This window comes from Gymnodraco acuticeps, unplaced genomic scaffold (assembly GCF_902827175.1).
Source record: "Gymnodraco acuticeps unplaced genomic scaffold, fGymAcu1.1, whole genome shotgun sequence".
Lineage (NCBI taxonomy): Eukaryota > Metazoa > Chordata > Actinopteri > Perciformes > Bathydraconidae > Gymnodraco > Gymnodraco acuticeps.
In genome coordinates this window covers 379,459-395,809 of record NW_022992269.1, presented here as the reverse complement: position 1 = coordinate 395,809, position 16,351 = coordinate 379,459, and the positions used below count along the sequence as shown (strand labels likewise).

At 39.9% G+C, this 16,351-nt stretch overlaps 1 protein-coding gene across 1 annotated transcript; it reads right to left on the bottom strand.

Annotated features, from left to right (window-relative positions):
* Positions 1 to 5,312: 5,312 nt before the first annotated feature.
* On the bottom strand, positions 5,313 to 13,433 carry LOC117540526 (programmed cell death protein 10). Its single transcript, XM_034207261.1, has 8 exons — positions 13,272 to 13,433; positions 11,307 to 11,523; positions 10,972 to 11,025; positions 8,214 to 8,331; positions 7,904 to 8,030; positions 7,181 to 7,259; positions 6,998 to 7,080; positions 5,313 to 6,174 (listed from the first exon to the last, which is right to left on the bottom strand). Exons 2-8 carry the CDS (start codon positions 11,394 to 11,396, stop codon positions 6,093 to 6,095), a joined length of 633 nt encoding a protein of 210 aa, XP_034063152.1. The 5' UTR covers positions 11,397 to 11,523; positions 13,272 to 13,433; the 3' UTR covers positions 5,313 to 6,092.
* Between the last annotated feature and the right edge of the window lie 2,918 nt (positions 13,434 to 16,351).

Genomic DNA, 16,351 nt, shown 5'->3' with positions numbered 1-16,351 from the left:
CAGAGACATTTATAGACATGTATTTTATTTGATCATACTGTTCTGTACAGATGAGACTTTGTCATAGACTTATTTACATGTGTGTCTGTGATAAACTTTATTTATGTGTAAACGTTATTTTGGTGTGTATAAGTAAGGTTACATGTGTAGATGCATGAGATAATCCTTTATTTGTCCCACAACGGAGACGTTTAATTTATTTATATGTGTGCCTGCCATTTGTGGGGAGTGCTATGTAGTAATTGTGTGTGTGTGTGTGTGTGTGTGTGTGTGTGTGTGTGTGTGTGTGTGTGTGTGGTGTGTGTGTGTGTGTGTGTGTGTGTGTGTGTGTGTGTGTGTGTGTGTGTGTGTGTGTGTGTGTGTGTGTGTGTGTGTGTGTGTGTGTGTGTGTGTGTGTGTGTGTGTGTGTGTGTGTGTGTGTGTGTGTGTGTGAGAGAGAGAGACTTTTGTGTTTCTGCCCCTGCCAGTTTGGGTCCTTATCACAACTGATCAAGATTGCCAAAAGATTCTCTACTCAGAGGGCCTTGCAAATGATTTTGGAAGAGAGTGAACCCATTTGATGATGATGTAGAGCCGGGGTGTCAAACTCAATTTAATTGCGAGCCACATCAGCATTATGGTTGCACTCAAAGGGCCGGTTGTACCTTTAAGACTATATAAAAATACATATATAAATATATATATATATAAAATAATGTATTATATTCAGTGTTGGAACAACGCGTTACAAAGTAATTTGTAATTTGTAATTTTTGACAGTAACTAGTACTCTAACGCATTACTTTTTAAATGCAGTAACTCCGTTACCGTTACTACATGGTGCGTTACTCCGTTAGTTTTTTTTAGTCAACAGCCAGGCGAACAGAGATGAGAACTGTACTTAAGTACAGTACTTGAGTAAATGTACTTAGATACTTCCTGTGTCACATGCGGAGACGGGCAGTGGGCGTGTTTGTGTTGTTTACTAACAAGACTATTGTAGCGATCCTGATAGGCTACTCAGGGTGTCACTTAGGCATCCCCCGTCTCTCTGCCAATCATAGAGCTGCACCGTGATGGTGGCTGAGGTGCGGGCCTGTGGTTGGTGGAGCGGACGGGGGAGGGCGGGGAGTTGTGACGTAGACAGTGCTATAATATGGGTATGGTAGAAGTTAGTGTTAGTGTGAGTGGAGTGTGCGGTAGAACCCACGAAGTGTACTTGACCTGTTATCATCTGTCTTCAAATACTAGTTATTAAAGCCTAATAACTACAAGCCTGTCTCCGACTCATCTTGGGAACGTTACATTGGTGTCAGAAGTGAACTTTTCGAACAAGGGACGTCTATCCGGACGAGAGTCGTAACTGCGTCACGGAGCTAGCCGGTAAGCTAGCGGGGATGGATAAGTTCAGCAAGATGGGAGTGAAGCAGGAACACAGTAGTGATGAAGAGGAAGATGGAGCATGCGGGTGGTCGAAGGACATGAGAGAGGAGTTCATGAGTGCACAGGAGGTGAGAGAGCACCTGAGAGAGTCGGCGGTGAGGATGGCTAGAGACGCGGGAATGTCTCCGTCTTCTGCGGCAGTTCGCGCCATTTCCAAGCTGGAGGTAAACAACAATGGCGGCGCCCATCAACCCGCAGCAGCCGCCGCCGGGTCAGTGAAAACACCCAAATTCTCGGGTAAGGCAGACTGGGAGGCTTTCCATGCCCAATTTGAACTGCTTGTTCATGCCGGGGGGTGGTCAGTAGAGACAAAGCACTACAGCTAGCTTTGTGCCTCACAGAAGAGGCTCTTTCATGTCTGCTACTACTTAGCCTTGAGGACCGACACAGCTATGAAGCGTTAGCGGGGGCTTTGAAGAGGCGGTTTGGACCAGTGTTTCCAGCCAGAGCTGCTCCGGAACGAATTGAGTAACCGCTGTAGGAAGTCTGGAGAGACGCTGCGTGCGTTGGCTAACGAGGTGGAGAGCCTGACGCGGCGGGCATATGTGCACATGCCACCCGGAGTGCAGAGTGAGCTGGCACGTGATCAATTCATCAGGGCTCTCCTCCCTGCGGACTTGATGGTTGGGGTACATCTGCAGCATCCACAGTCCTTGCAGGCGGCCTTGGAGATGGCTGTGGAGAGAGAGATTGTGTGGAGTGTAGCAGCGAGGAGCAACGGAAGGCCGGTACCACCGGCTGTGAGGAGCTGCAGAGTGGAGGAGAAGCCTGTATGGGTTACCGAAATGACTGAAAGTGTTAAAGTTTTATTAGAGGAGAAAATGAGGGAGATGGAAGCAGCTGTCAATGCAGAGAGGGAACTGCGGCAGCAACAGGAGGCTAGACTCAAAGCGGAGCTGGCCTCTCTTGAGCGAGATCTCCAGGAGAGTAAAGAGAAGGAGAGCCTTGTGGCCTCTCTGGAGAAGTGCCTCCAAGAGGGCAAAGAGAGAGAAAGGAGCCTGGTGGAGGAGGGTGCCAAGAGGGAGGCGCAGTTCAAAGAGCTGCTCAGGAGCCTGGAAGCCGAGAAGGACAACCTGGAGGAGCGTCTGACCAACCAGCTGTCCCAGCTCAATGGCAGCATCGCAGACTACCAGCAGGAGGCGGCGGACAACCGGGAGCACTTGGCCGAGCTGCAGCGGGAGGTGGAGCTGAGACTGGACGAGGTGGACAGAAGCGGAACTATGACACCAGGACAAGAGGGCAGCATTTCCGGGCCGGGGAGCTGGTCTGGGTCTACAGCCCACAACGGAAGAAAGGCCGGTGCCCAAAACTGGACAGTCAGTGGGTTGGTCCCTGCAGAGTACTGGAGAGGGTGGGGGTAGTGTTTGTGCTGAGTTTTATTTGTTCCTCGTGGGCGAGGAACTTTGTAGTGGGAGCGGACGGGGGAGGGCGGGGAGTTGTGACGTAGACAGTGCTATATATATGGGTATGGTAGAAGTTAGTGTGAGTGGAGTGTGCGGTAGAACCCACGAAGTGTACTTGACCTGTTATCATCTGTCTTCAAATACTAGTTATTAAAGCCTAATAACTACAAGCCTGTCTCCGACTCATCTTGGGAACGTTACACTATCATGGCGGCGGCGGAGCTCAAGTCTAGTTTCTCCACCTGGAGATATTCTCACTATTTCACTTTTGTCGAGCACAAAGAAAAGAACGTTTTAGTTAAATGTAAGTTGTGTCTTGGCGGGTCAAAGATCCTATCTACTGCCCAAACCAGTAATTAAAATCTCTTAAAACATCTGCAAAAACAACATGCTGGGACGAAGCTAGTAGCTAAGACCACAGAGACTCAGCCGACGCCACTCCACCTCCACCTAAGCAACAGCGGCTGGATTTTAACCAAGGGACTGCTGGCCAGGGAAAAGTCGATAAAGCCATTGCACGGTATGTTGTAGAACACATGCAGGCTATTGCTACAGTGGAGTCACCCGCTTTCAGGGAGCTAGTTAGCATGATAGCATGTCCGGGCGGCACACGGCATATGGGACGGAAAACTTTTTCCAACTACCTGGAGAAAGAATATACAAAAATGGAAAGCCAGCTAATATCGATGCAATCCAGATTGCATATAATGCATGTCAAGTTGATCAACAGATTGTATTATTCTCCAATGCAATAACAGTACCCTTTTTTTAAGTAACTAAAACGTTACTTTTCACAGTAACGCATTACTTTTTTTTGTAAGTAACTGGTAAAGTAACTGAGTTAGTTTTGAAATGAGGTAACTAGTAATGGTAACTAGTTACTGGTTTTCAGTAACTAGCACAACACTGATTATATTACATTATTGCCTCTGCATTGGATTATTATCAGATAGGGCAATATCTTCTTAATTAACTACAGCAGAAGTCTGGGGCAAATAATTGCAAGTCTCTTCAGTGAGAATGTCACAAAATGATTTTAAAAGAAAAGCCAAATTCTGGAAAAAAAGTCAAAATCAAAAAAAAAGAAATTACATTTAGAAAAAAAAGAAGTGACATTTAAAAAAAAGTCAAATTCTGAGAAAAAGGCACATTCTAAGAAAAATTGCATATTTAGAAGAACAAAGTCTAATTCTGAGAAAATATGCATTGTGGGACATGTAGTTTATGGGCAACGTGCTTCTGTAAATCATGTAACCCTATAATAAACATATAATATTCTTTGCAAGCTCTCGTGGGGCCACAGAAAATTAAGTCACAGGCCGGATTTGGCCCCCGGGCCTTGAGTTTGACACCCCTGATGTAGAGGAAGATGTTTCAGAATGTGAGGATCACATTTCTGAGAGTTCTGAGTCTGACAGTGACTTTGAAGAAGAGGATGAGATTAAGTTACAAAAAAAAGACGAGCCACAGGACCAGCAAAAAAACAAGCAGCACTTTAATTCATTAATGTGATCTAACAAATGTAAAAGGGTAAATATTAACCATATATGCTGTTTATATTGCTTGTTATTGGGATGAAGTAAACTGCTGAGTATTTGAACATAAAATAGTTTGATTGTGTTGAATTGAAACCCAAAAAGGCAGCGGGTCCACCAGACCCACGAACACTGGCTGAATAACAAAAATATGAACACCAAACAAGGGTTAAGTAGTACTTGAGTAAATGTACTTGTTTAAATTGCACCACTATACTTGCTCCATCTATTAATATAAAGGATCTAAATATTTCCTTTCCCCGTTTAAAACAGCCAATTTTCCCCAAAAAAATAAGAAAACCTGGGGTTTTTACAGTCCGACCCCTAGGCAGTGGGGAAATAAGACCCCTCCTTTTCTTGAAGAGAGCTTTTCTGGAGCCTCTCTGTAGGTTCATGGTTTGCTGCTTTGTTGTTTCCAGGCAACGCTGAATATGAATATTGTCCGAGTGACCTCAGCAACTAAAGCTGTCTTTCAGCTGAAAACAAAAGTCTTATCGAGGAAATGACCGACAGTTAGGAAGCATCTGCTGGTGAGGATGTGCACGCTAATCAAATCAAGCAGAAAAGGCCTTGGCGATAACTGGCATGGTTTACATAATAAAACTCTTTAGACTGAGATATTTTACAAGGTTACTTCAGAAGTTATTCTAGATAACTTTTCAGCTGTTGGTTCCTAATGAAGGAGGATAGTTGTTGGCTCATGTAGTTACCAGTCTCAGTAAAACTGCAAATTCAAACACTTCTTGTATTAGTTCATGCCTCATAGACTTCCATCACATTGCAGTCACAAAGCTGAGCATTGGATGTACTAAAACATAAATACTCAGCAACCTTTGAAAACCAGCCCAACATTTAAAACTGTTCTGAAGATCTTTGCAAAGCCTGTTATGATTCACCCAACCATTTTATCAAAGTGTCTTTCACGACCCCACACATATTGGACTCGGACACATTTAAAAAAGCATCATCATTTGGAAACTATTTATTGAACATTTGCAACCAGATATCAGTTAAATACAGAACTGTCATGTCTCTCTCTACATCCCCCAAGAGCAGGGACTGGCTCCACTTCATTACACTGAGAGCAGGGAATGTTACAGGACTTGGTAAGGCGCACACTGTGCTGGAAGTCATTTGGCTTTCTGTCTTCTGATAATAAAAGAGAAACTAAATCTAAGTCTGCCTCTCAAATGTCCAAAAAAACTGCTGCCTCTCCTCTCTCCGCAGCTAGATCCTGCGCGTACAGACAATGGCAAAATGACACAAATATGAACCGAGAGGAGCAATCCAGTATAGACGACTGAGACACACCCCTTACTGAACGTCGTCCGGGATGTGTAGCCATGATTTGAAAAGCTAAAAGTAAAATGATCAACATGAATATATTAGAAAAAAAAAATGGCAAATAGTCTTTAATAAACACCTCGCCTCACCTACTCCCAACAAGACCAGGGTTATAAATTAAAACTGTCCAAATAAAATCAATCAACCAAGACTTTGGGCCCATTCAGTTCCATTTCAAGACTGGAAAATCCTCATTGAAAAAAACAAATGGCACTTTTCAGTCTCTTGAACTGGAATCTAGAATTTCGACTCCCAATGGAATCGACCCCCAACCCTAAAATCAACTCTTTCTAATTTACATATATGGGTCAGGCGCTCTTCAAGCTTCCTCCATCCTCGCAAAGTCGCTCCCCCCCAGGACAGGGGGACCTCTGTGCTGTGGGAGGGGCTAGGCCACGGTTTTGAAGGTCTGCAGTATGAGGTTGGTTTGGTGGATGAGTCGGTTTGCACTGATGAAGACATTTATCGCCCTGGAAACAAAGAAGGGTAACATGAGAAGAAGCTCGCAGGTGCTCTCTAAACTAATAATGTTGAGTATGTCCAATGACATCAACACGACGATAACAAGCGCCGTCAGCTTATTTCGTTTTATTTCCTTTTAAATGTCGATTATTTCTAGTAATCTGTTAATTATTCTCTTGGTTAATTGTTTAATGGTTTGTACATTGTCGGAATAAAGTCAAAAAAGGTGGTGAAGTGTTTCCCGACGCTCAAGATAACATCCTCAAATGTTGTAAGAATAAGCTTTTAAATGTAGAGTCCCAGAGAAGAAGAGAAAGTGGATTTTTCCCTTTTTCTCCCTAAAAGATTACCTAAACCAGACGGATAATATAAAAGTTGACAAAAAAAAAAGATAAATGGATTCATCTTTGAAGCTCTATCAGTATAAAAGTAATGATGTCCTACATAATAAATCCTACTCCAACTGAATAGTTTAACCTTTTGGGAATTACGCTTATTGCTTTTTTATGTAGAAAAGAGATGAGATGATTACTACTCTTGATGTTTGTTTGCTAAACATGAAGCTACCTCCTCCTGCTGGTTAGCTTATTTTAGCGCAGAGAGTAAAACACTTGGCCTGACTGTTACGCTTTGAATAAACCTGGATTACTTCTTGGCATTGACTTTCTAGAGTCTTGCTTTCACTGGGTCATTATTAAGAATGCAAAAAGTGATCAAATCAACTCACTAATGTAAAAAACATCATCTTAAATAAGCCATTGAAAGCATTCATGTCTGAAAAGAATCACTGATAACCCAACTTTCAAATATGAGGTGATGGTTTAAACGTACTTTCCGTCTTTGAAGTATGTTTTGAGGGTGTCGCTGAAGCTTTTGGAGTATTTCACAAACTCCTTTTTCTGGTGCTCAAGAGCCTAAACAAATAAGAAAAGAAACAAAGGAACATGATTAATAAAAAGGGAAAAAGGAACATGAGAATCGTACACAGGTCTGTTGTTTTTCTCTGGTACTCACTCTGCGATTCTGGTACTGATATTTCTTAATGACGTTGTTGACTGTGTCCAGGAGCTCTTTAATGGCGCTGGCTATGTCTCTGTAGGAAACCAACAGCAATACAAGTGAGGACTTCAGAGGATTTCATAACCAGGTTTCACAGGAGTAATAGCCGGTGACGAAACAGTGACAGTGACAGTAAAAAAAAAAGGCAGCATTGTGTTCTTTGTACAGTCCTCACCATCCTCGCTGTTTTTCTAATGCAGGTCATGCAAAGTAGGGCTGCACCCAATACTTCACAGCTTTATTCATATTTTGCATAGTAGAATTTTAAATAAACATCTTGCATGAGTATTCACTCTTTTTAAAGACCAGTATTTCTGGATGTTGCAGTTAAAGATTGGGATACACTTATTTTAATAATATTATACTATTTCTAGAATTAGATGGTAGCTGCATAGGATTAGATTAAATTAACCTCATTTTTTTTCTTGTGTGATCCAAATATTAACAATTACTCCAGAGTGTTGTAAATTACAAAAGATGACATTTGTTAAAAAAAACAAATATTGAATAACTTTTTAAAAGTCACAAAATGTTTTCATCTACCAAAGTATTCTGTATCAATCTATATTTGTTGGAGGCTCTTTGTTTACTGTGGTTGCAGAATACAACAAGGAGGCAGACACTGATGACTTGATTAAATTAAAAAGACAATGTGTGTGTGTGTGTGTGTGTTCTCACTTGATAGTCTGTAGGAAGCGTACTCTGTCATTGATCTCATCGGGTATTTTGCTGAGGATGTGTTTCAAAGCTCTGGCCTTATCATTTAGGTCCAGAAACTCCTGCTCGGGCCGGTCAATCATGAACTCTGCAGAAAATAAAAAGGATGTTCAGCAGCACGTTCCAAGACACTCAATGATTTATAAAACTGGGCCCCTTAAGTCAGTAGAGAAGAGAACAGCTTGATAGGATGGCCATCACCTACAAACCTGGTTTTCAGATTCACTTAAGACAGTTTCTATCATCGTACATTCTTCTCTCATATGCTCACCTTCCACATCATCCGCAGCCATTCGCAGTAGGGATTCTGTGAAGTTGATCTGGACATTCTTTTTCTCCAAAATCTTCATTATGATGTCCTGAGTCAGGCCAGGGTTCTCCCTCTCCGCCTGGCAAAAGGAAATGTAGGCGAGCAGGGTGAGGATGAGAAGTGAATAAAATAACTCACAGCGCAGTTTGTATTTAACAAAAGCAAGAAGAGTCTTTGATCTGCGGAGAACAGTGGCAGAACTTTATTGAATGTCAGATGTCCGCGGTGAGCAGTTTAGACTGACGCACAAAAGCCCTTCTCCTGAATAATTCAGCCTTGAGTTACAGCAGCCAGGAAGCAGTGGGAGCAGAAGAGAGACCAATCACTGAGACAAGTGAACAAAAGACCCACAAATGTCATCGTAAAACAGCTGTAAGGTGATCACATCTCCCTTTGGTCTGGATAACGGCAAAGCTACTTCTCCTTCATTAATATTTTATCTTTGCTCGCAGAGGTACACTGCTACAGAGGTGATCCATGGCCACTGAGCTTTTAATGTTCCGGTGCAATCACAGCAGTGTATTAAAAAAAAGAAAGAAGAGATGAACAAGACATGAAGAACATCTCTTTGATGACTACTTTCTTAGTTTAAATAACCTTTGATTTTATATTGATGGCACATGAGTAAACACTGAATATGAATCATTTAATGTTGGAGATGCACAAGCATTATGAATGAACCATACATTAATAATAATTGACTATATTATTTATTATAAAAGGTGCTATAAAGAAAACCAAATCAAAATATTTTATTCAGATAGATCAGGGGTGCCCAACCTTTTTTGAACCGAGAGCTACTTTTAAAGTTGCCGGTCTGCCGAGATCTACCAGTCCAAATGGAGAGGCGTAGCCATTACTGACAGCCTACTACCAGATACATACACACTTCTACTTGTATAAAACTGACCTTTGTACGATTAATACTTCATAAAATACTGCAGATCCTTTATCTTACCTCTTTCTAATCTACACACATACAGGTATTTAACTGAAGTTACACAACAGTGTTGTTGATACAGAGTTGGAGTTTATTCACACGTCACATACTACAGTGGGTAATGTTTAAGAAACATTGAACAGTGCTGCCACATGTGACACAGGAAAAAAAGAAAAGACTCTGAACCCTTTCTTTGCCATTATATAAAAATAGTGTTGCTACAAAAGTATAAATTAGGCTTACTAATAAGACAACTCAGATCTGAAGCTACACAGGAATCTGCTGCCAAAGTGCAATAAAAAAGACAAAATTAATAAAAATCAAACAATTTTTTTTGTTGCATTTTAGTAGAGTATAAAAATAAATGCCTTTTTTAAAATAGGATGCAAGAAACTCTAGTTTCTTAACCTGAATTGATAATAGACTATAATCAATTTAAGTTTGCATTCTTATACCATTTTGTACAATAATTATAATGAATAAGTTCAAACAAACTCAAACTTACAGCTGATTAATAACGGTATCTAACTTGAGTTTTTATCGAAAACCTGTTGAAATGCTACTGTTATTTTTATTACGCATCGGCAGCCTCCAGGAATGCTTCTTTCACAACTTCGCCGTCTTTGAAAGACTTCATGTGTTTCTCAAGAACGTGACTGACACGATAAGATGCTCTGGTAGCAGCCTTGCTCTTGTTGTTGGGCCTGGTGGAAATGGACTGCTGTGCATTTAGCTGTCCTCTCAGGCCCCTCCCCTTTTGGAGCGTAGGGCAGAATTAGGAGGGAATTCCGTCTCGTAGCGTTTGTGCACTGTTTTGAAATGCCGCTCCTAAATTACCCTTCTTCGATAAAGCCACGCTCGCATTGCAGATGAGACAGATGGACTTTGAATTGGAATAGATATAAAAATAATCATCCTCCCACTCGGAGTGAAAATTATATATGTTTTGCTTCTGCCATAATTGCGGTCTTGTGTGTGTGCGGACTGTCACTCCTGTTGACACGGACAACGTTAGCGAACTAGTGCACTGCCCACTGCTCACCAGCCACGCCCCGACACATGGGGTCACGCCGGCCAATCACAAAGCTTTGATGCGTTCAAGTGCATTATTCTGGCACAGGAAGATTATGTTATAGGACATTAACGATAAAACAGAATATTGTTGTTCTATTTTTAGACACATCTCGCGATCGACTGGGAATCTCCCCGCGATCGACCGGTCGATCGCGATCGACTGGTTGGGCACCCCTGAGATAGATCATTCATTTAAAATGCCACTGGGTATCCCTAGTCCATTCGGTCCATTTATAGAAATGTCTCAGCAATCATGATCACATGTTATCACAACAAATAGAGTCAGTTGCTCTAGTGATGGAAATCAATACATCGATGTAAAAAACTGTGATTTTACTAATCTGAAAACACTGGCAATGTACACATTACACAGGAAAAAGCAGCTCTTGTTGGCTGGAGTTGTCTACTTCATGCGTTGGTATTTTTCAATTAATTTACATAAACAAACATTTGCACCAGGAAACATCTTGGTTGGCTATGTTGTTATGTCATCCTCAAACTGGGAAGTTAAAGTGTGGCCACGGTGTACACATGTCCTTAGGGAAGGAAATGAATCTAATATTTGTAAGAACATTAGATAAATGTGAAAATTGGATGCAGCCTCGATGTAATCCTACGCTAATGTGACATGGAGTATTGAAAGGTCATGGAGTGATAATATTGTGTTTTTATCATTTAGTTCATCTGATTCACGCATAGTTGTACCTTTATGAAGGCCGCTCTGAGCGTCTGGGCTGCTGATAGGTTGATCCTCTCGAGCTAAAGAAAAACAAAATAGAAAACAGTCATTATCAAAGCAACTCTGTACCCATTTGGCTTTAGCTGCGTCTCCGAGCATCTGAGAAGACCCATTTCTTGGAAATAGTTTTGCAAACTGGAAGTTTAGTTATACCACTTTAACATTATACAGTGTGTTTTAGCATTTGTTGTTTGATGGCACTTGTTTTTCGTTCATTTACATTTTGCCTAAACTATGATGACTGTATATATATATATATATATATATATATATATATATATATATATTTTAATAGTTTTACCTCGTTGAAAACGGGGTACATCACTGCATACAGTGTCATGGATACCATGGAGTTTGTCTCCGCTTCATTCTTCATCTCCTCCATTGTCATCCTCCAGGGAGGAGCGGCTCTTGGTGAAAAGGTGAGGAGGAATCTGCAGCTCACACACACACTCACACATACACTCACCCACTCACACACACTCTGAAAACCACACAAGCTCCAGAGAAACAAGCGTCTGGAGGAAGGAAATTGAAAGCTGATTAAGCATGGGTTGACAATTTCAAGGCCTTCATAGATGTTGTTTGTCCATATGGCAAAACATTGAGAATATAGGTAACAGTTGGGAATGCAATGATCTGATCAACTGTATCGCTGAGCCTCCTTTGATTAAATCATGGCTCAGATACTAGCCATGATGTAAACAGTTTCTGCTGTCAATTTAAAATGCAGTGTTTCAGATCTATCTTACATTCATTCAGTCACAGCCTCATGTTGCCTAATTAAATCATGGTACCAATGATTCCTCGCATTGAGGTATGAAGATGTGCAATTTGGGAAAGCTTTATGAAAATGGTATTGAATGGATGCTGCAGGACATTTTACAGTTAAAATGTAAACTTGTCGACACTCTCTGGTGGACAAACCATGACATTCATAAAACGTATCTTTGGCATTGCTCTACTGCATTTTCTTCATACTTATCAGACAACATATGCAGTGATATTAATATATAGCAACCAGTACTGTATGATATAGGCTCTACTACGATAAGTAGTCCACAAACATCAGGAAGAAATAACTTGGTATGTTTTAACATAAAGGAGGGGAGTAGCACAGCCACCTGTTACCTGCCGGTGACAGCAAAGGCAATGTGCAACAACAGCAATAATAAATGTGCAGTCATTTTAAAAATTCTGAGCCCTTACAAATAAATTCCACTTCGATTTCAATTATTTAAAATGTATTTCTTAATTTAAAGAGCAAGAAAACTGTGCTGACCAAGAGTTGGCAGTGCAGCTTAGTTTTTTTGTTATTAGATATATAGATAGATAATAAAACCTGACATAAACAGCACATATATACATATATATATAAATATATATAATAATATATATAAAAGAGACATATCACACATAATATACAATATAAAATATTCTGGATGAATTTGAATGTTTATAAAAGACAAATATACTACAGCAACAGAGATATAGACATATATTACAGTAAGACATAACACATACTACAGTAAGAAATACACTACAGTAAGACAGTATACTACAGTAAGATAGTAAGACATATACTACAGTTAGACATAAGACATATACTACAGTAAGACATAAACTACAGTAAGACATTATACTACAGTAAGATAGTAAGACATATACTACAGTTAGACATAAGACATATACTACAGTAAGACATAAACTACAGTAAGACATCACAGTAAGACATAATTAGCTAACGTTAACCAGTTTAATGTTAGCATTTATGTATTTGGCTGCCTTATTAAGTAATTTTGGACTTTTTAATGTTTCCAGTAAGATAAACAATAATATGACTAGTGTTCTTTGACCCGATGGTTGGTTAACTGGCAGGCTAAAGGGACTAGCAAGCTGGATACATTCAGCCCCAGGTAACAGCTAGGCGGCTAACTAGACATAGCTAACAAAGTAGCTGATCTACCTTTAACTGACCTTTGACGTTTTATTCACGGCAATAGCCGTACAAAAGCAATTCTCAGAAGGACAATTGTCTTGGTAAAGCGAGCGATTTATCTTGATCTAGCCGTAAAGACACCCATTTGAGGCCTATGGCCGACCAGATCGATGGTAGCGAACAGCTAGCCGTCAACAGCGTAGCTTACGTTGCTAGCCTCACTAAATTGGACATTTGTATTTGCTGCTGAGCTAAACACGAGTCAACAAACTACTAAAGGACATGTGTAAGTCGGTATGTGTGTGTCAGATGTGAACTTGTATCTACCTTTGGTCTGACTTCTTAAATGGGTTGGTTACGCCGTCGATTGCCTTTTAGCTGCTATGTTTTCTTTACAAGTTAAGGCGGAAGTTTTTTAGGACTGGCCTGAGCGACATCTTCCGGACGGTTGCTACGTAAACACACGTCGTCCAATCAGAGGGCGGAAAAAGACAGAAACGGTGACGTTAAATAAAATAGAATGCATTCCTGTTATTGTGTCATGTTTTAGTTTCTTCATGGACGTTTAACCCTTGTATGGTATTCGGGTCTGTGGGTCCCTTTTTCATTATTTAGCTCAAGAAAAATGATATGATAAATATTTTTTTCAAACGCACACTCAATGGCCTTGGGCTTTGGCTCATTTTCTGTGAAGAACATGTATCATACCGTCTATGATCAGAACACCCCCTACACATTTACATTACATACAAGGTTGTTCGGGTTGTAAATGCACTGTGGACTCGGGGCTAACAAAAGTGTGAAAATTGTAGGTCCCCTGTGTGTGTGTGTGTGTGTGTGTGTGTGTGTGTGTGTGTGTGTGTGTGTGTGTGTGTGTGTGTGTGTGTGTGTGTGTGTGTGTGTGTGTGTGTGTGTGTGTGTGTGTGTGTGTGTGTGTGTGTGTGTGTGTGTGTGTGTGTGTGTGTGTGTGTGTGTGTGTGTGTGTGTGTGTGATCAAGATGGCCAAAATATTATCTGCTCAGGGCCTTGCAAATGATTTTGGAAGAGAGTGAACCATTTGATGATGATGTAGAGGAAGATGTTTCAGAATGTGAGGATCACATTTCTGAGAATTCTGAGTCTGACAGTGACTTTGAAGAAGAGGATGAGATTGAGCATACAAAAGAAAGACGAGCCACAGGACCAGCCGGTTAGCAGGCAAAAAGACAAGCAGCACTTTAATTCATTAATGTGATCTAACAAATGTAAAAGGACAAATATTAACCTATGCTGTTTATATTGCTTGTAATTGAGATGAAGTAAATATCTGTTGAGCATTTTAACATAAAATAGTTTGATTGTGTTGAATTGAAGCCCAAAAAGGCAGTGGGTCCACCAGACCCACAAACACTGGCTGAGTAACAAAAATATGAACACCATACAAGGGTTAAATACATTGAATTAAGTAATAAATACGATATAGAAATGTCTGTTTATAATCTTATTTCATATTAATTGTCAGAGGCATCTTAAAAGGCTCTGTATGTTATTTATTCTGGGAAAAGTATGGTAAGAGGATTATACAAAACTAATTTCAATAATTGATTACATAGACATGAACGGAAATTCCATCAGTTTAAAAGTTGTTATAATTTGTATGTCATGGGTTAGCACCGCTACAAATTGTCAAATTGTAAATTCCTTTCACACCCATATCCAACTTCTAATCACAAGTGGAAAACAATAACACATTCGGATTACTCCTCGCACAATAGTTTGGAAGTATCTGAATATATGATTGCTTGAGACTAGGTTTAAACCTTTTATAGTTGTTGTTTTTATGGTTAATATACTTTTTAAGATGTTATTTGTGTCTAACTTTACTTTTGATGACAAAAACTGCTGAGAAAAACCAAAATTAAGTTGTAGCCTCAAAACAAGGCCTTACTCAGACCTGTTGAACTCATATTTATCTAACTCAATTTAATATTTGTTTGATTCTGTTAGCAGAAGTATGAATGATTGTCATACTTATCAAAAAAGAGTACGTTAAATAATAATAATAATATTTATTTCACCAGGATGATCATTGATCAACTTATATACAATTGTTCAGTAATTATAGACATTTAAATCTTAATATCTCCTTGTTACATTCTTCATATGTCAAGGGGTCAAGGGTCTGACTCTGATTGTCTTTCTTTTCTCAGAGGAATGTAGAGGTCATCTTCCATGCTGTCAGATCAGTGGTCTGGTTAATGTCACTAATCCATCAGAGGAATGCAGGCAGGCTCCAATGGGATGAGGCCTTCAGGCAATTATGTCTGAAAGCACTAGAGATTCAATCTTCTCCTCGCCTCATCCTAGAAAAGCACATTTAATGTAAACAAGTATGTCACCATGAGGTTTATGCTGTTGATAGCAACAACACTATATTTATCAATCAAGCCTGATGAAATTAATCATCTAAATAAAATTCAAGACTGCCTCAAGGACTTAAAAACGTGGATGACCTTAAAGTTTTTGATGTTAAACACGACCAAAACTGAAGTTATGTACTCGACCCGAAGAATCTACGAAACAAATTATCTAAAGATATACTAACTGTGGAGCTATATATATCTTATATTATTTAATAGTTTAACATTTATTGTCTTGCTGTTTATAGTGTTTATTATTATTATTATTATTATTATCATTTATTTATATGTATTCTTAGTGTCATAAGTTAAAGTAGTTTATATGCTTTTATTTTGAAGGCATGTTTTGGGCACTGGGCACCTGGTGTAATTGTATGAGACAGGTGGGTGGTGGGAGCCAGAGCACTAGTAGGCAAACGGTTTTTTACCAGGGTGTTTCAAGCCACACAAAGGAAAGCCATAGGAAAGGCTTAAAGAAAAGAGATATAGGAAACCTATTCATTGTATTTTGTTATTGGAATAAAATGCACAATGGAGAATCTTGTCTGGACCTGGATCATTGCCCTGCATAAGATCTGCTAACTAGTGCCTCAGCGGCTGTATTATTTTTAATTTAATTATCTGTTTTAGTTCTATATGATTTTGGCCGCTACACTAACTATGGATGGCATTCATTTGGCCTCCAGTGAGATTGTAAGGAATCTTGGTGTTATATTTTATCAGTATTTATCCTTTAACGCCCACATAAAATCAATTTCAAGGACCACGGCAGACACCCTATCTGTTTTTAAGAGTGCGCTTAAGACCTTCCTTTTTGATAAAGCTTATAGTTAGGGCTGATTAGATTCAGCCCCTAGTTTTGCTGATATAGGCTTAGTTTGTCGGGGTACATCTTACTTCTTCCTTCTCTCTGTCTATACCTGTGTACTCTCATGTTCCGAATAACCCAGCTTCCCCAAATGTCTTTCTTTTTGGTGTCTATATACGCCGGGATCCGGAGTCATGGAT